The sequence below is a fragment of the Cimex lectularius genome, unplaced genomic scaffold (genome assembly GCF_000648675.2).
Source record: "Cimex lectularius strain Harlan isolate CLEC.00 unplaced genomic scaffold, Clec_2.1 scaffold31, whole genome shotgun sequence".
In the NCBI taxonomy this organism is placed as follows: Eukaryota; Metazoa; Arthropoda; class Insecta; order Hemiptera; family Cimicidae; genus Cimex; species Cimex lectularius.
This window is the reverse complement of record NW_019392645.1, coordinates 1215783-1235700: the sequence shown is the minus strand read 5'-3', so window position 1 is coordinate 1235700 and position 19918 is coordinate 1215783. Positions and strand designations below refer to the sequence as shown.

Sequence of the window (19918 nt, the reverse complement as noted above, 5' to 3'; positions counted from 1 at the left end):
GAATTCCTTACTATCTCTGCCTTTATGGTTTTTGCATAGAATTAAGATGTAAAATACATCAAATGTCAATAGTAATAAAAAAAATAGCAAAAAGTGTATTTTGGAATATTCCTCTCCTTGACATCAACTAATTTTGATAATTTGTTCATTTATTATTCTTTTCTCTCCTTATCGACTCCTTGAAATCAACTAATTTTGATACCTTGTTCATTTATTATTAAGAAATACAGCAAAAGGCAGTTCATTTCCACTGATAGTTGGAATTAACATTTGAAACAGAATGTCAATAATAATAAATAATAGCAAACAAAGTGCATTTCCTTATATGTTCCTCTCTTGAAATCAACTAATTTTGACTGTTTATTTTCTAGTAACTCAGTCTTTACGTTCATTGAATAGAAATAACAATTGAAACACATCAAATAATAATAATAATAAATAGGGAAAAAAGTATTTTCAAATGGTCCTTTCATTGAAATCAGCTAATTTTTCAAAAATCGATGATAATAAATAATAGAAAAAGAGTGCATTTCCCACTGTTCCTCTACTCAAATTCAATAATTTTAATTCTTTATTCAGTTCCTTTCTAATTACTCTGTCTTACTCCATGAAGAAAATAACATTTGAAACACATCAAATGTGAATTAAAAAAAATAAATAAAATAAAAGTGCGTTTCCCTCGGTTCGCCTCTACAATATCAACAAATTTTGAGACGTGTACATTTATTCTTTATTAATTTAACACTGTCTTTATGTTCATTGAAAGGAAATAACATTTGAAACAAATCAAATGTCATTAATAATGGAAAATAACATAAGAAGACATTTCCCTCTGAACCCCGTTGTTGTTGAACGTCGGCCCTCTCCTTGTTCTCTTCCTGGAGAGATACCACGGAGCTGGAACGTCTTGGCCAAACTCTGGTTGTTGTATACCTAAGCTGTACACAGATCTGAAGTTGGCTAAGGACGGGATGTCCCATCCTCCGGACCTAACCACCGCCGTCCGCCCCCCCACACACTAAAAGTACAATAAAAACGATTTAAAAAAGTAGCAGCTTCGATAGGCCGGATCGGAAGACGGTGGCACTCGAAGGACCTGGTTGGTAAATACAAATTGAATTACGACAAAGAAAGGAACAATAACGTTTACAAAGGCTCACTGAAGATTGCGTGAAACCGAAAAACGTTGACTATTGATAAGCTCAATATTTTTACAAAACCGATTTACAAAGAAAATTCTCCCAGAAACCGTCTTTCGGAGCGTTTTACAAAAATATTAGCATTAGGGAATGGGGTTTATTAGCCATCCGTCAATTAGAAAAGGGGAGAGAAACTAGACATTTTTGACTGAAGGCTTAACTTTAATGTTTTACTACAAATTTTGCAAAATGCCCTTTTGGGAGCGTTTTACAAAAAATTTAGTATTAAGGGATGTTAGGCCTTTACTTTGAAAATGGCAGTTGCAACAAAGAATGCATTATGCATTTTATAAATAAAATTAACCCTGGATAAGATTCGTCTTGTAGGACGACGTGCATGTTCTGTGCCCCATTCCTCCTGGTAGTTCAAGGTCACATTTGTTGGTGGAATTTTTAAAGTGGCTTCCTCTTCTCTTCTCAGTCTCACTCCGATCCCCATGCCAAAAGGATCTCCGGGTAGCTAAACAATCGAATAGTTCGCGTACTTTCGGCGTTGGTAAATTCACACCGATCCGACATTAAAAATATGTAGTAGGACACTATTTGAAATCCGTTTAAATTATGTATTCAACTCATAAATAGTCGAGTTATTTCTTTGTGTACCTTATGGCGGTGGAAAAAATGACGGACGCTGCGAACGAAAATACCGGACAATGGAGCGGTTTGTCTTGGAAAGGAAAGTTAAAACACGTAATCGCTAACATAACTGTCGAGCCGATTTTATGTTGTTACTTACTTCCTAATGTTCTCGCTGCTCTGACAATAATGAATTTAAACTTAGAAAAGGCGTGCAGGGTAAATTTGCACTACAACGATTCCGTGTGTGACGCGCATTCTGCCAGGAATTCCACCGGTATCGAAATGGAAGAAGAAAAAATTCAGGAAATCGTCGTGGCTATGAATTACTGGCAGTCCATTTTGAGAAGTTCCCTGCCGGCGGTTTTAATTTTGTTCTTTGGCTCATTTAGCGACCGCAGCGGGAGAAGGAAGCCGTTTATGCTGCTGCCGATAGTCGGCGAACTGTTCACAGTCGTCGGTTTGCTGTTGTGCACTTATTATTACTACGAATGGCCTATGGAAGTGGCCGGTGTCATCGAAGCCCTTTTTCCAGCTCTGACCGGCGGATGGACGACCATGTTTATGGCCGTTTTTAGTTTTATGGGAGACATAACGACCCTGGAAATGAGAACCGTACGCCTCGGGATAGTCAATGTCTTCGTGTCTATCGCGGCCCCGGTCGGAATCATCCTCAGCGGGTATCTTTACCAGTTGATAGGTTTCTACGGTGTATTTTCCACTGTCGCCGTCCTGTATTTCCTAGGACTGATTTACGGCCAAATGCGACTCAAAGAGGCCAAAACGCCGAATAAACTCCAACATGGTTTCTGCAAAGAGTTTCTGAACCCTACGCACGTCACGGACACTTTCCGCGTCGCGTTTAAGAAGAGGCCGGGAAATCTTAGACTTCGCGTACTACTCATAATGATCTTATCATTTACAATTTTTGGACCGATTAGTGGTAAGTATGATTTCATACACCAAGTTTATAAGTAAAATATGTATTACCTTCAATTTTATTTACTTCATTCTTAGCGATGGAGTCACAACTAGCACTTACATTGCTTTCACAGGGATTTATTGTGCTAACTCGACTCTCACTCGTTACTGGAGTTAGTCATTTATAAACTCTCTAACTTGGGGTGGAAGAACTGGTATAAATGTTAAGTGTATTTGCGAGAAACATTATTCTTGGCAACAATGATCTCCTAGTGAAAATATAAATACAATTCTGAGGTGTTAGATGGTTGAGAACGCAGGTCTGAATAACAACACAAATGTTTAACACATAAAATATGGAATTTAAAAAAAGAAATAAAGAAAAAAGTATACTGTATAATAGGTAGGAGACATAGAGACGGAAAGGCAGAGACAGACAGATAAACGGAAAGAGATAGATAGATAGATAGATAGAGAGAGAGAGAGAGAGAGAGAGAGAGAGAGAGAGAGAGAGAATTAAGATTAAGCCCAAACTGCTCATTATCCTATCCTGCCCGGAGGACCGATTCCTTTGTATTTGAGCATTGAAATTGGTGCTTGGTTACAGTTGGAAGGAAAAAACACGCACATACAAGCAGCCATTGTGGTTTCTTTCAACTGATAATAACGGTAATAAACATTGCTGAAGATCAAATTTTATGATCTTAGTATCACTATCATCTTAGCACAATTTTTTAGCCTGTTCTTTTCTTATGCTTTTAGAGCTGAGGTGTTCTAATTACTTCTGCCTTGAGAAGCTTCTTAATTGGATTTTTTTCAAAATTATGTTTTCAACAAGTTATAATTTTATATTAAAAAATCAGGCATAAAGTCAGTTTACAGCGAACCTCTGTAACAGTAACAATTCCATTTATTAAGATTTTTTACAATGTTTATTAAATTTTATCTGTAATTTGTTGGTTTAAACCGGATGCATATTTTGTATCCCCCTCATTAATTGTCAAATGGTGATTGTAATTTACTATTGTTGCAATCTAATTGCCGTTTCCGTTATGCCATTTTTCTGATGATATCACGCGATTTTAGACGTTTAAAATGCTTTGGCGATAGACTTGCACCCTTTTTTCTAAGTCGATTTTGAATTTTCAAATTTTGTTTCTTTTGGAAACGGTGGCTATCGGACTGTAATCCGTTTCCAATGGGATTGTTAGAGGCGTTAGAAAAAGCCAAGAATCACATAATCCAAATTGTTTTTCCAACCGCAAAACGTATGTTATACGATGTTTTCCAATATTCGTGAAAGCAGTCTCCTTGTGAAGTTAAAAACCCAGGCAAATTAGCCTCAGATGTTTTATGCGAAGAGTTTCAATTTTCCAGCTCTGATATTTATTCAAAGTGTATTTCTAATACATAGGAGCACATCTTACCTGACATCCAGAGTCGAGTATTTTCTGTTAGTTTGTCAGATTTTTCCATGTGATGCCTGCGGTGTGATGAACCTGTAATTTGGTCGTTACCGATCACTTTGGTCCTTAAAAGACCAAAATTCTGAGTAGATCGACAAATGAAATAACTCTTAGTATCTCCAATAGCATTTCGGATTTTGACCTAGTTACGTAATAAAATAAACTAATAAACGTTACGTAATAAACAAATAAAGTAAACGAAAAACTGTAATAGTTACACTAATGAACAGTTTTTCGTTAATAATAATAAAATAATTGAATTACCCCTTATAGAGACATTCTTCTAATAGACGGCAATTAATGGATTAAGAGAAGTGTAATTTTAAGCGGCCTTAAGACATAAATTAATCGGACGACGAAGGGGGCTGCGAAAAAATTCGTTTTGTCAAAATTTCAACATCCTTAAGTCGACACATGTTATAACGATGAAAAAATAAAGTACCGAGCTGAAGATTTTTTGTTTGTTTTGTCTTAAGAACGACTGCTACACAAACACATGTCAGATATTCATTCATCAGTGTCACAAACACTTGGATGACTCAATTATTTTGTGAGTTCAGCAAGATATAGATAGAGAGATAGATAGATAGATAGATAGAGATAGATAGATAGATAGATAGATAGATAGATAGATAGATAGATAGAGAGAGAGAAAGAAACCAAATAGAAAGAAAGAAAAGAGGGAGAGTAATAAATAAATAAAATAAATAAAAGAGTAATAAATAAATAAAAGAGAAAGAAGAAGTAGTAGAAGAAGACGAAGAAGAGAGAGAGCGAGAGAGAGAGAGAGAGTCGGAAAGACAGGAAGAGGTAGACAAACAGAAAGGAAGAAAGAAAAGACAGAGAGTGAGACGATAGAAAGAAGAAGAGCGACAGCAATAAGTAAAACAGAGAGGAGGGAGAGAAAGAGACAGACAATAATAAGTAAAAGCGAGAGAAGAGCGGAAGAAAGAGACAGGCAGTAATAAGTTAGAGAGTGAAAAGAGAAAGAGAAAGTGAGAGGTAGGGGGAGAGAGAGAGAGAGAGAGAGAGAGAGAGAGAGAGAGAGAGACGGAGCGACAGGAACAGGGAGACATACTGAAAGAAAGAAAGACTGAAAGAACAGAGAGAGCGGAGAGAGGGGAGAAAGAAAGAGAGTTGTAATAATTATAAGAGAAAAAGAGAAGAAGAGATAGAGAGATAGAGAGAGGAACAAGGAGACAAATAGAAAGAGAGTAAAGAGAAAGGGTGAGAGAGAAGAGAAAAAAGAGGAGAAAGGAAGAAAGAAACAGTCGTAATGATTATAAGAGAAAAAGAAAGAGAGAGAGAGAGTGTGTGTGTGAGAGAGAGAGAAAGAGAGAGAGAGAGAGACAGACAGACAGAGAGAGAAATTGAGAGTATTTAGATTGAGCTCAAACTACTCCCTATCCAGGCCGGAGAACCGATTCCTTTGTATTTGCGTGTGAAAATGCTGAAAATAAAGACCCATTCACCTTGGGTACAGTTGGAAGGAATACACACGGATAAACGTACATTGTGGTTTGTCTCGACTGAATTCTACGTTCTAACCTTTCATATCGACAAAATAGAATGTTACATACAATAGTTACACAATACAATACAAAATCTTCCCTGTAAGTTTTATATTCACATTTGTTGAAATTTCCTGTTGATTACAAATTACGAAAGGTCAAAGATTCACAGAACATGTCCAGTACAAGTATATAAATGACGACATTGGCTTTTTTTTTATTTTTTTATATACATAAAAATCTCTTCCCTTAGGCGCTATGAAATGTCAGTTGTACGCCTAATGATCCTAATCATTTCCTCTTGTAGTGCACGCTAAAATCCTTGCTAAATTTCCTGATGGGCCCCGCATAATTTCATTTACAACCTTGATTTCGAAACTGCGGTTAGCCTTAAAAATAATACAGTCATTATTTAGATTCACTCTTTGCGTTACAATTAAATTAGCAACTCTGTTAGCTAAGTTCAAGCTTAAAAAAAGTTTTAGCTCGGTTTAATGATGAGAGAATAATCATTGGATTACATATTTGTTTTTAATTAAATCCATTTTCCACGCAAAAACTCCAAGTTATTGTTAGAAATGAACAGTTCTTACGAAGTTTTTATTATCCAGTATTATGTCGGAACGTAGTTCGCTGCATAGATTAAAAAAATAAACAAATAAACGGATATACAAATGTTATTTTATTTATAGATAGACATTTGGAAGTTGAAAGCGTTCGTTAGTCGATTTTAGTTGGTTTTATTGCAATAGGACAATTGTAGAATCAGCGCTGATCATTTTCAGGCCGACGGACCCTCAAGCCACAAAAATTAAAAACCACACAAGACAAAAGCTAATATAAAAATATTTGAAAAATCATGTGGTTTATCTACTTGCTAGTTGAATTCAGTAGTTAAGTTTACCTTCAAAGTCTATTGATGCAGTATTTTCAGCAGAAATTGAAAATATCTTAATAACAAGGGGAGTCATAGCTTTTTAAAAAATGAATACTTTTTATTGCCATCTGCAATTTAAAATTACAACATGAAAGAGAGAGAAAGAGGCAGACAATAATAAGTAAAAGAGAGAGAGGGAGAGAGTATTTATAATAAGTAAATTAGAGAGAAAGGGAGAGAGAGAGAGAGAGAGAGAGAGAGANAGAAGAGGAGAGACAGAGACAGGATAACAAACAGAAAGAAAGAAAAGAGAGAGATAGAGAGAGAAAGAGAGAATCGTAGAGGCAGAGACAGACAAACAGAAAGAGAGAGAGAGAGAGAGAGAGAGAGAGAGAGAGAGAGAGAGAGAGAGAGAGAGTGCTACGATTGAGCACAAACTGCTCATTATCCTATCCTGCCCGGAGGACCGATTCCTTTGTATTTGAGCATTGAAATTGGTGCTTGGTTACAGTTGGCAGGAAAAAAACATGCACATACAAGCACCCATTGTGAGATACAGATAGATAGATAGAGAGAATAGGATAAAAACATTTGAAAACTCAAGTGGTCTGTCAAGCTTGTTGAATTTAATAGTTGTCTTTCCCAGAAGTCAATATTTTTCAGTACAAAATATCTTAATCACAAGGGAAGGCACAGCTTTTTTTTTTTAAATAAAGACTTTTTATTGCCATCTGCAATTTAAAATTACAACATGTCAGAGGATTCATAAAAAATGAACTTAAGACGCCTTTTAGTCAACGATCACAAGACAATTGGGTGATGGAAGAGTTTACTGTACTACTTGGTAAATTTTAGAGGAATTAGTTTTTGAATGATTGGGATCTTAAGGGCAGTTGTGGCGGGTAGTATTGCCTAACAAGCTTCCTCGGTGCCTATTTTCTTTAGATGGTAGTTCAGAGGGCAATGGCCAGTATAGAGGCCTATAATTCTTCAAATGTAAGAAGAAAACAAAAGAGGTGACTCCAAATGACCTGAAGATAAATTTTACGCAAAACCAAACAGAAATCCCCGACGAGCCGTGGTACCACAGAGACCCTTGTTTTTACAATTTGGGTTAGGCGAAGATTTAACACAATCAACTTATATAGGTCTATTACCCGCTAAGATTACAATCGTACTGATTACTAATTAATACACAGACTATAATTTAGGCCGCGAACGACCTTTCTTACAATTATCAAGAGCGAGTGGGAGAGAGAAGATAAAAAGATTGGGAGAGAGATAGATTTAGAGAAATAGAGAAAGAGCGAAAAAAGAGCTGAGGTGTGTGTGTGTGTGTGTGTGTGTGTGTGTGTGTGTGTGTGTGAGAGAGAGAGAGAGAGAGAGAGAGAGAGAGTAATAAGTAAAAGTAAGAGAAGAAAGAGAGATAGAGAGAGATAAAGAGGGTCAGCCAGCCAGACAGACATAAACAGAGAGAAAGAGTGACAGAGACAAGGAAACAAACAGAAAAAAGAAAAAGAGAGAGAGAGAAATAAGTAAAAGAGGCAGAGAGAAAGAAGAACAGACAGAGAGAGATGGCCAGACATTGAGAGGAGAGCGAGGGAAAGAAAGAGGAAGAAAAACAGACAGAGAGAAAGAGACAGACAGACCAAGAGAAAGAGAGCGAGACGGACAAACAGAGATAAAGAGACGAATAGATAAAGAGATAGATAGAGAGAGAGAGAGAGAGAGAGAGAGAGAGAGAGAGAGAGAGAGAGAGAGAGCGAGAAAGTTCGAGTGAGAGAGAGTTGAAAAGCCATGAACGGGGAGACAAACAGAAAGAAAGAAATCTCAGAAAAGAGAGAATGAGAAGATAAAAAGAAAGAGAGAGTAATATTATTAATAAAATCTTTCAAGATACGATTAAACTCCACAAAATGACAAGAATGATATAGAAACCATACAAGACAACAATAATCAAAAATACTTCGAACTATGTAGAAATAAATAGACCTTACAATCTGCACATGTATAAAGTCAATAGTGGTCCTTTTAATGAATCCTAAGTATTTCTGCTTGAAAGACCGAGGTGTACTTTCATAATGAGTTTGTGTTCTCATATCTTGGGCTTGTACAAAAAACACCCGATCCTGTTCTTTCGCTTGTTTTGGAGCCATCTGTATACCATATACCCTATCATTGTGTCCGATGCTCTCCTGAATTCTTCCTCTCCTTTATAGTCCGTTGGGTCTTTATATGATGTTGTAAAGAATGTTTCCGAGCTCATCCAGTCCCCATTTCTAAGAATGGGTGTCCGATTTGATTAAATATAGTTGTGTGCCCGAATTGTAGCCTAAATGAGCTTTTCCTAGCCTCTCCTTGTAAGTTTCCATTGGAGGTAGATTTAACAGAGTTTCTAGTACACCTGCAGGGGTTGTTCTCATTGCCCCTGTGATACATAGGTTTGCTGATCTTTGTATGTTGCCTAGTCGAATAGCTGCTTTTTGTTGAGCTTTAGTCCACTAAATTAATGATCCATAGGTTAAATTGCGTCTGTAACAATTGATTCTAATGACTTGGGAATACAAGACAGCATAGCAATTGGGCGATAGTTTACAATCTTGGTTCTATCACCTTTTTTTAAAGACTGGTATAATAATTTTTCCAAATAGTAGGAACTGCACCTTGAGTCAGAGATTTATTAAATAATATGCTAAGAGGCTTTACAACATACACTGGCAGACAAAAAATTCCACCCACTTTTAATATAACTTGATTTGTATATATTTTTAGATATAAATCAAAGTTCCACGATTTTTAACGTTTAATAATTGAGTCTTTGTCTAAAAATGTAAAAAGAAAGTAGATTGCTAAGGAAAATTTGAAAAGTAAATACGGACAGATAAAATTTGTTTTAATTTTGATTAGATTTTTAATTAACATTTCCACACCGTCCTTTTGCCTTAATTACATCTTAATCTGGAAATATCTCTTTGCTGGAGGTTAGCCTATTCTTCACGAAGAGTCCTTTCAAGATGGTGGAGTGTATCAGGAAGTGATGGACGAGCTCTTATTCGTCTTTTGAGATTATCCCATAAATGTTCGATGGGGTTCAAGTCTGCAGACCGGGCTGGCCAGGCTAAGACCCTGTTGTTATGCTGTCGAAGGTACGTTTGTACTATGCAAGCGACATGTGGACGGGCATTATAGTGCATTAGAATAGGATTGTCGCTGATTTCATCGAGGATATGCAACGCACATTCCAACATTTCAGAGTGGCCGTCAAAGGCCCTCCACAACCAACTCAGTGCGACTCTCCATTGAAATTCTCGCCCACACCATCATTGTGCTACGTTCAAAAGGTTGGCTCTGGGAAAAATTACAGGCTTCGAACCTTTCATTTCGCCTTCTCCACACTCTTTCACGCCCATCTGGAGATCGTAGAGCAATCTACACCCATCAGAAAAAATACAGCAGACCAATTGTCTAAAGACCAATGGCTTCGTTCTCGAGCAAATGCGAGCCCTTGCAACTCCGTGTGTTCTGGTCAATTCTGGTCCTCTTACCATCAGTCCATATTGATTTAATTTTTTTCGAGCAGTCCGGTTCAGAAATTTGGACACCTCGATCTTCCTGGAGCCGACGAATCGCTTGAACAACAGTAATGTGCCGCTATCGCAAAATTCTCAAAGTCAAAAAACGGTCATCCTGTGGTTCTCTTTCCCTAGGGCTTCCAGTACCGGGCCTTCTACGGTAGGACCCAGTTTCTTGAAAACGTCTAATGGCGTCTCGCAGAGTTTCGTAGAGAACTCCGATGCCACATCCGCAACCTGATGGAACGTCCATCATCAATAAGTGCCACACCATGCACAACATCCTCAGCACTAAGCGACATTTTTAAGTTTAAAATTATCCTTGTTTTGGATTAAGGATTACGTGTGTTTACCTCTAAACAAATATTTATCATAAAAAGAAAGAGACAAATTAAGGACAGAATTTTCTTTTATCGAGAAAATGAAAAAAAATAAATAAATTGGGTGGAATTTTTTGCTTGTCAGTGTGTAAGGAGCAAGACTTCCAAATGAAAGAAGGCACATCATCAGGACCAGATATTCCATTGCGCTTAATTTTTTGAATTTGAAAGTGAAAATCCCCAGGAACATTGAGAGGGTTTATAACGATCGGACACAAGAGGTGAGAAATTGCTCAAAAATTCACTACCAAATTGTTCGGCGCTGTGAACATCACTATCATAAACACTATCAACCGTTCATTTATGATATCATTTCACCTGTTTCATCAAGTTTACAAACGGCCAACTCGAAAATTATTCCGAGAAAAACAAATTTGCGTTATGTAACTAACCGTGCGGTTATTTATTCATATAGCGACTACGGTCCGGAACGCAATAATTTGCCGTCGATTTATTTTTATACGGAACGTTTTACTGCGGAATGGTTAAAAAAAAAATCATTATCCTCCCTCTTGACCTCCATGCCCGTCTCCCGATATCCGCCTACAATCCGCGAAACGAGAAGAACTCGGACCGCAAGGTCGTCCAGTATCATCTTCAAATCTTGGTTGAAAACAAGAAAAGAAAACCAGAAAAAAACCAAGCGGAATAAATTCAGAATAATAAATGGTTGTATTAAAAATCACCCATTTTCCCTCCTCAGTTCAAAAAATTATATATGATTGAAAAATAATATCATATAATGACGCATCAAAAAGGATATTGTCTTTATTTAAAGAATGAAGATGGTATTTCTTTCCTTTCCGTCCTGCGGATAAAAGGCGCGAGGGGCAGTTCGCCGACAGCTATAATAGCATTAAAATGCTCCTTTTGTAGAAACGTGTTATTTCTTTTTACCAAACCATAAAAAAAAGAAAGAGAGAGAGAGAGAGAGAGAGAGAGTGAGAGAGATATTTAGTAGATAAGTTCACCAGTTTGATTCTCATCCTGTTTTTCGCGTTTGGTATTTGTTTTGTTTGTATTCACGTGGATTCCGGTTTCATGCCATCACCGAAGATTAAAATGGCGTATCAAGAGGTATTGATCGTACTCGTGCTTTTCCCAACGAGCTGTACATCCTTAACAATTATATAACCGGAGAAGATAATTATTTTGTTTTTAGAAATACAGCTTTGATCATCGTGACCAGCCCAAAAAATGTTAATAGTGGTAAGCACGAGGATTTTTTGTTAAACGGATTCAGCGGCTAACAAAAACAATAACACAGACAAGTGGAAATGGGCTGAATAAGAATATACCTAAGCGTGTTAGTTAAAAATAAATTAATTAATGTAATTAACGGCTTTTCAAATATTGGGATGTATCATTTTTCGATTTATCTGCAAAAATTATGACTTGCCTCATTCAAATATATTTTTCCGGAACTATACATGATATCCGTTTGATTCTTCTTTTTTATTTTAGTCATTATTTATTACCGATGTTCAATAATTTTATCTTGAAAAAAACAATTGGTTACAGAATTTTTAAATTTTTCAGATCGTCTATGAAAGTTATTTCAAATCATTTCTTTTTGCACTTCCATTTTGTTTTAATATTTTGATTAAATTGATCACAAAAACTATCGATTAGAAAACTTTTGACATGATTAAATTTCGTGGAAAATGATGAACACACATTTTTTTGTTGTTTTGATATTTTCATGTATTTGATTAAAAAAATAGCTGATAGAAAAATTTTGTGTAAAAAATGAACGAGTACTCTTTTCTTAAGTTGTTTTAATATTTTAATGAAATTTGATTTAAAAAATATCAAACAGAACACGTTTTCACTAATATGGAAAAAATGTTGAACTTGTACAAGTTTTTTCTCGAGTTGTTTTAATTTTTGAAGAAATTTGATTAAAAAAACTGGAATAGAAAAATTTTGGATAAAAAATGTCAAACGTACAATTTTTTGTTGTTTTAGTATTTTGATTTAAAAAATATCGAACAGAAAATGTTTTCACTAAGACTGGCACTCTCAACACAACACGCAAGAATGGCACAATTACACAGAAGACAAACAGTTTGAGCCCTGAAAATGATCTCACTAAAGATCGAAACGTTGGCACGATAAAGAAAATGTTTTTCTAACACCTACATCACACCAGACCGCATCTCACGATTTATCGAATAGAAAAATTTTGGGTAAAAAATGTTAAACGTACAATTTTTTGTTGTTTTGGTATTTTGATTTAAAAAATAGCTAACAGAAATTTTTTTCACAAATGTGGAAAAATATTGAACTTGTACAAGTTTTTTCTCAGTTGTTTTAATATTTTGGTTAAAAAACTATCGAATAGAAAAGTTTTGAGTCCTGTTATCATTTTTTGAGAAGTTCTCTTGTCATCTTTTATTTCCAAATTAACCTTTTTAAATTCAAATAAAACCTTTTTAAGTTCAAATTAACCCTTTTTAACTTTAGATCTTTTAATTCCAAATTAACTTTTTTAATTTCAAATTAATCATTTTTAACGTCAGATTAACGAACTTGTGTTACTTCTTGGGTCAAAAATTAATTGTATATAAAAACATAAAATATATTTTATAGAGGATTTTCTAAAATATAACTCATACAATATTTATATCAAAATGCCCAGGGAAGTGCAATTGTTTTTTTTTAATTTTCAGGTCTCTCCTTTATTACGATAGGTCAGATTGTTTTCTCCCTCTTTAAATAGATTATATGTGTGAGAAAATGCGATTTCAGTTTTGTGTGGAACAAACATGAACACGTGAAAACGTGAACGAGTGTGAAAAAAGAATTGGACTGCTAAATATTTCCACGTTATAACGACGATAGAAGTGTTGTACATGGTAAACGTACAATTTACGAATGGTTCAATAAGCCTATAAATAATGGGACATTTTTACCCATCATCGAGAAAATGACGTTGTAGACCTCAATGTGCACATGTTCCTAATTCGGGGGTTTTAATTAACGAGGGACATCTCCGAAAATAAAGTGCTGACATGTACACACTAAACTGTTTGTGCGTGATAATCTTTGAATCTTCGGCCGAATGAGTTTGTGCGTGAAAATAGCAATGGCCAAATTCTGAACACTTCTTCCACCCTCGGATGAACGTACAAACTGAATCTTTATTACATTCTCCTTAAAGGAGTCTACCACTAGGATTAATTTTATTAAATGCCAGGCCCTCCAGAACGTTCATAATATCCACCCTCACAAACGAGAAGCAGGGTTCCAAAAAAATTTTTTTATTCTTGACCCACTTTGACAGTTTCCTAGCAGTACAATTTGCAAATTTCAAATCGATCTTTTTTAATTGCAGATTAAACATTTTAACTTCAAATTAACCTCTTTTAATTTCTAATTTCACCCTGTTTAATCTTAAATTAACCATTTTTTACTTCACATTAAAATCTTTTAATTCAAATTGACCCTTTTTAATTTCAAATTAAGTTGTCTTGTAAGATATAAGGTTGTAAGTTATCAAGTAAAAATTAATTTAGAAAGAGTGAATTACTTCGAATTAACCATTCTTACCTTCAAATGAGCCCTTTTGAAGTACAAATTAACCGCTTTTAACTTCAAATTAACTAAATTGATATTAAACCTTTGATGATGGAGATCCACCAAAAAAGTACAAAGAACCTCGAAAAAATCGTTCAAACTAACCTTTTGATTATTTCAAATCGATCCTTTTTAATTGCAGATTAAACATTTTAACTTCAATTAACCTCTTTTAATTTCTAATTTCACCCTGTTTAATCTTAAATTAACCATTTTTTACTTCACATTAAACTCTTTTAATTTCAAATTGACCCTTTTTAATTTCAAATTAAGTTCAAAATATTCACCCTCTATCAAACGAGAAGGAAGGTTCCAAAAAAACTTTTTTTTACCCACTTTGAGAGTTTCCTAGCAGTATAATACACAAAAGACTTCGAGTCCTACTGTCATCCTTTTTAATTTCAAATTAACCCTTTTTAACTAAATATTAACTTCTTTTAATTTCAAATCAACCATTTTTAACGACATATTATCCATTTTTACTTTACATTAACCTTATTTACTTCTCATTAACCCTTTTTAATTGCAAATTAAATTCAAAATATTCACCCTCTCTCAAACGAGAAGGAAGGTTCCAAAAAAACTTTTTTTTACCCGTTTGAGTTTCCTAGCAGTACAATTCACAACAGATTTCGAGTAGTGCTATAATTTTTTCAGAAGTTCTCATGTAAGATAGTTCCGTGTGTACATCTACGCCGTTGTGTGTCGTTTTTTCTCCGCTGGATTTTTTATTTATTTTTATAATCTGGCTGCGGTTTCGTTCTGAAAACACAATGCGGATGCGGAGGCAATGATTATTTGCTTTTTATAATTCCAAATCCAATTTATTTGATTGCAGTTGTGGCATTGCGACGTTCCTTTTTGACTTTTTATTTATTTTTGTTTTTATTACTTATTATTCCCAGGGGAAATGGCCGTCGGCTATCTCTTTACCAGGATCAGATTCCAATGGAACGAAGTGGATTTCAGCCTTTATTCAACTTACGTGATTGTAATTAATCTTATAGGTGAGTTGATATTGTTATTGAAAGTACAAAATTGATTACTATATATATATTTTTTTTTTTACAGGAACGTCCCTAGGCATTGGCCTGTTCATCCATATGTTTAAAATGGAAGACGCGATGCTTGGGATGGTGGCTTACACGTCAAAATTGGTCGCAAGTATTTTTTACGCTTTTGCCTCGACACCGCAGATCTTCTACATCGGTAAGTCGCCAATGGATCAAAAAATTTTTGAGAAAATTTTTACGAACGCATGGTCAGCTAAGCAATTACATTCCTAAGCAAACGTTTTAATGTTTGTTACAAAAATTTTATTCCGCTGACATACATTTTTTTATTTCGACTCACAATAAAGTCTTAGCAGACGTTTTCGGCTTCACCGCAGTGACAGTGAAAAATTTTAACCCTCGAGAAGCGATCAAAATGGCTAAAAAGTGGAAACCTGTAGGCAGGAGGTCGGGTGAATATGTACGGTGCGGTAAGGAATGTCCTATGTCATTAAGTTTGCGCAGTGTTGGCAATGCGACATGAGCCCTGGCATTATCATGAAGAAGAATCGCCTTACCACTTCGGTTTACCAATGCTGGACAGAAGAGTTGCAGTTTCCCGTGCATTTTGTCAATTTCTTGGCCTAGTTCTCTGCTGTGATAGTTTCATCATAATTCAGGAAATAATAGTGAACAACCCCAGCAGGACACCACCAAACAGTCACCATTATCTTTTGTGGCTGCAGATTTGGTTTCGGGAAGTGTTTTGGCTCTCCATCCTTGTCAAACCACTGACCTGTACGCCTCCTTTTATCGTACAGAATCCATTTCCCATCGCACGTGATGGTTCGATCGAGAAACGGATCATTTTAGTAGCTCAACAGAAGACGTGCAAATTTCAAAGCATCGCTTTCTTTGGGCTTCGGTTATTTCGTGAGGTACCCACTTATCGAGCTTCTTTGCTTTACCAATTTGCTTCAGATGGCGGACGACGGTTGAGTGGTCAACATTCCTTCCGCATTTTCCCCTGTGAATTTTCTTTAGGCAATCCATTTTGGGTCGGTCGTCATCCAGAAGGGAAGGCCTACCGCGACCTTCCCTGTCTTTGTGATCGAAATTTCCCAGGCGAAATCTCTGAAACCATCGCTGCATATGCATCCCCTCAAACTGTACTGATGTTACGCGCGATTTGGGCCGCACTTCGCTCAAGTTTCAATTCGTACAAATAAATTTGACGAAAATCAGTTTGGTCATATTTAATTTCGCAGGTCAAATGATAACATTTAAAATTATTTATTATAATCCATAACTTAGATTTGATGATTTAGCCTTGTTTGAACAAGCACCTGCGAAAAAATTTTCAAAACCTGCATTAATTTTACACCAGCCTAATATGTAGTACATTTTTATAAACTAAATTTTTTATAAATTACTACTAAACTCTGGCTGGTGGTCTGAGTCTTCTCCCTGACTCTGGCTGACTGAGTTTTCTGACAAAATGAGTTATTGTTAATATGACAATTTGATTTGGCGTGCAAAGTTTAATCTATTAATGTGGTACAGAAAAGCCATGTATAGTTCGCCTAAATTGAGATCAGAAATATTTCTATATTAAGTCTTTTATATTTGGAGGACATTCCAAAATTGTGTGAAAGTGTATTTTTGCAAGTTAAATTATTTTTTTTAAATATCATCTCTGCAAAGTATTCTAATATCAATTTATAGATCGTTTTTAGGTGTATTTAGAAAGTAATTGCATACCGTCTTTTCCGTGTCACTCACCGAACATGCCCCAGGACGATCGACAACTAGGTCATTTCAGCTCCTGACGCATGCAAATTATAAGCTAAACGGACATCACTCATCCTCTCGTTCATTCATTATCTCGCATGTATAATTTAGAATGAAGAAATTTACAGAGTTATATACTTTTTAGAGAACCATCTCATAGAACTGTACAGTACACCGGTTCTGTGAGTTTTGTTATTATCCCTGTTGTTACGGTTGTATGTTACGGTTATGTTTTAGACACGTCTTTACTTTTGCATCCTCTGTTCAAAGGTAATATAGTGGCATCGGTGAGAATTTGCGCAAAAATTGGAGTTTCCGCTATGACTCTCTCACACCATACAATGTTACATACATTAAATTCACTAATTTCGTGGTCCGCTTCGAATCCCGCTCGTGCCATTAACTTTTTTTCATCTCAACTAAAAATCTTAATTAATTGTTACATACATTGTTACATTACATTGACTCGCAGAAGGCATTTAACAAACAGCCAAAATGGAAACCACCTCCATAAACAAAAGCACATGACCTTTGACGGGGTCGGGTTAAAATGTTGGCCTTTTCTTCGGGCGCCTGATTCTCAAGAAATTCTCTGCACATCCGGTCATGCAGAATTGCCACGTTTTTTAAAAATATTTTTGATTTTTAGAATCAATGGATCGAAATGGTAAGAAAGATAGGGAAGTATCACCACCTCATATTTCCTTACCGGATATTGATGATGATCTTCTGCAAGCGACCTGACACTCTATGTAAGGAGGTATGCTTAATGACTTTGTGTGGAGGAAAGGTTCAAAAATACATAAACACAGTTAACTTCATAAACATTTATTTTCTGGACCGTCTTAATACTGGTAAACAAACTATGCAAGTCAGCCATAACAACCAATGACATCAGCTCCCACATCCTTCTGCTTTTCCTAATTTCTCCTTTCCCTAATTTCTCCTTTCCACTGCTTCCTCGACAATGGATTCTATTCGACAGTTTACAAGGGTTAGCCTGACCTGGCCGTCGTACTTCTAGAGAGCTTCCATTACGCAACCCCTTGGTCTATGTCGATGGCCTTCCAGCTGGCTGTACAAAGCCCATCCAGTTGAAGCGATACCAACTTTATGATGACGCTCAACTTATCCTCGAAGTACGACAACTTTCTATAAATAACTTTTCGTCTTTTGTTATTTATTGGGGCTGTTCCCTTGTCGCTTATGTTACCACACCTACTTACAGATCCATAAACCGCACTACACGATCGACCCAGTGTTTTATGTACGGATTGTCTAGCCGGAGTCCTCGTTTCGAACAAACCCATGCCAAACCGAATACACTTTCGTTAGGAGTACACTACACTGCTCGGTAGGAGCATTCCAATAGATGCATCATCGTTATACTCGGTAAAGGTCACACATACCTCTAACTAAACTTCAAGAAGCTTTCTCGTAAAAAAGAGTGACCTTGTAGGCGAAGAGGAGCCCATAGTAGAGTGAGACAATTAGCCAAGAATTACTCTCAGAGTTTCGTATCAAATTGGTTGACCTATTATACAACAAGGAAGCAAATATGCCACATCTTTAACAAAGTGTTTTTGAAAATATACATTTTTTTAAAATAATTATAATAGTGTCTTTAGACTTCCAAAGAACTTGTCCCTACCTGATCAATTATCTTTTATGATCTTCTCTATGGAAGTAATATAAAATAAGCAAGTTATTTTTTGGTTCGATCAACCGTCTCTTGTTTGCCCAAAGATTTGACATTAGGGCAAAACGAAAAAACGGTATTGAGCCAATTGTTATTTAATTCAAAACTTTTTTTTTATTTCAGTAACTTTGATCGACATGGTCGGAGGAACGGGATTAATCGCTATGCGGTCAATTGCTTCAAAACTAGTACCTTCTGAAGAATTAGGTGAGTACGGTTTTCATAGATAAATATTTAAAAAAAACTATGGTAAAGAATAAAAGAGAGAATAAATGACGGGTAAGGAAAAAAATTGTATACGTGGCCTACTTTGAGACATATGTTATAATGTAGGTTCTAAATTTAAAGTCAATGGATTTCCGTTATTTTTAGCATTTTAGGACCTCCTGATGAAAAATCCAGTTCGAAACTGGTTTGAATTCGAGAATGTTGAGGAATCTCTTTTTTATATCTTTTTTGGTATCTTCGTCATTTGTTAAACGAGCTTTGCCGGTTGATTTCTTATTTTCGCCTTTTCATTTCAGGCAAAATAAACTCTCTTTTTGGCGTGTGCGAAGCCGTGGTGCCAATTGTTTATCAGCCTTTGTACAGTGCTGTATATAACACGACAAGGCAAACACTGCCAGGCGCCTTTTTCCTTGTCGGTGGTGCATTGAACGTTCCCACGATCTTACTGTTTCTGTAAGTCTCTAAGGCGATCTGTATCAAATTAAAATAATTAAAATGTGATTTCTTTCAGATACCTTTACATTCTCCAGAAACGAGACCCAGTTGGCACCTTAGTGACGAACAACGGCCAGGAGAAAGAAAGGGATGCAGCCGATGCTCAGCCAAAAGGCGTACATAACCCAACGTTTGAGAATGATTTGATAATTGATCAAACCAAGCTTTAAATATTATTCTGTTCGTATTTGTAAAATATTTTATACTCTTGGTTATTTTCATTAAACGACCTATTTTCAAAAATGTCTTCCTTTTAAAAACAAAAGAAAAGTTATCTTGACATTTTATTTTTATAGTAAGTACCGAGAGTCTTAAAGCAAGTTAATCAAATACATATGTTTCTTTGTTAACAGAAATGTTTGTGGTATTTTATAACCATTATATTTCGTGGTCCGATTGACCAAATAACTTCTTTCAATTAATTAATCTTTATGTAAGGCATTGGTTGAAATGAAAAAGCTAGTTTCACAAGGGGGATTCGAACCCACGACCTTCGGCTAAATACGCCGCTCCTCTACCACTTGAGCATCGTGACCTCGATCCACTCGGCCACCAACTTCCCATCTCAACCTACTTTTCGAATTTTCCCTCCTTTTTGCCATTTTTCAAATATCGTGTAATCTATTTGATTC

General features: G+C 35.8%; 1 protein-coding gene across 1 annotated transcript; it reads left to right on the top strand.

Moving 5' to 3' along the window:
- Positions 1-1615: 1615 nt before the first annotated feature.
- Positions 1616-19642, top strand: LOC106670490 (solute carrier family 46 member 3). Its single transcript, XM_014400908.2, has 6 exons — positions 1616-2718; positions 14987-15088; positions 15153-15290; positions 18687-18770; positions 19088-19244; positions 19303-19642. The coding sequence occupies exons 1-6, from the start codon at positions 1806-1808 to the stop codon at positions 19454-19456; spliced, it is 1548 nt and encodes a 515-aa protein (XP_014256394.1). The 5' UTR covers positions 1616-1805; the 3' UTR covers positions 19457-19642.
- The last annotated feature ends 276 nt before the right edge of the window (positions 19643-19918 follow it).

What these genes read in the sequence shown, in the direction of transcription:
- LOC106670490 (XM_014400908.2), top strand. Translation starts at nt 1,806, where the DNA reads ATGGCGGTGGAAAAAATGACGGACGCTGCGAACGAAAATACCGGACAA. An exon ending in ACCGCAGATCTTCTACATCG is followed by an intron (nt 15,291 to 18,686) that starts GTAAGTCGCCAA and finishes TTTTTATTTCAG; the next exon opens with TAACTTTGATCGACATGGTC. An exon ending in CCCACGATCTTACTGTTTCT is followed by an intron (nt 19,245 to 19,302) that starts GTAAGTCTCTAA and finishes GATTTCTTTCAG; the next exon opens with ATACCTTTACATTCTCCAGA.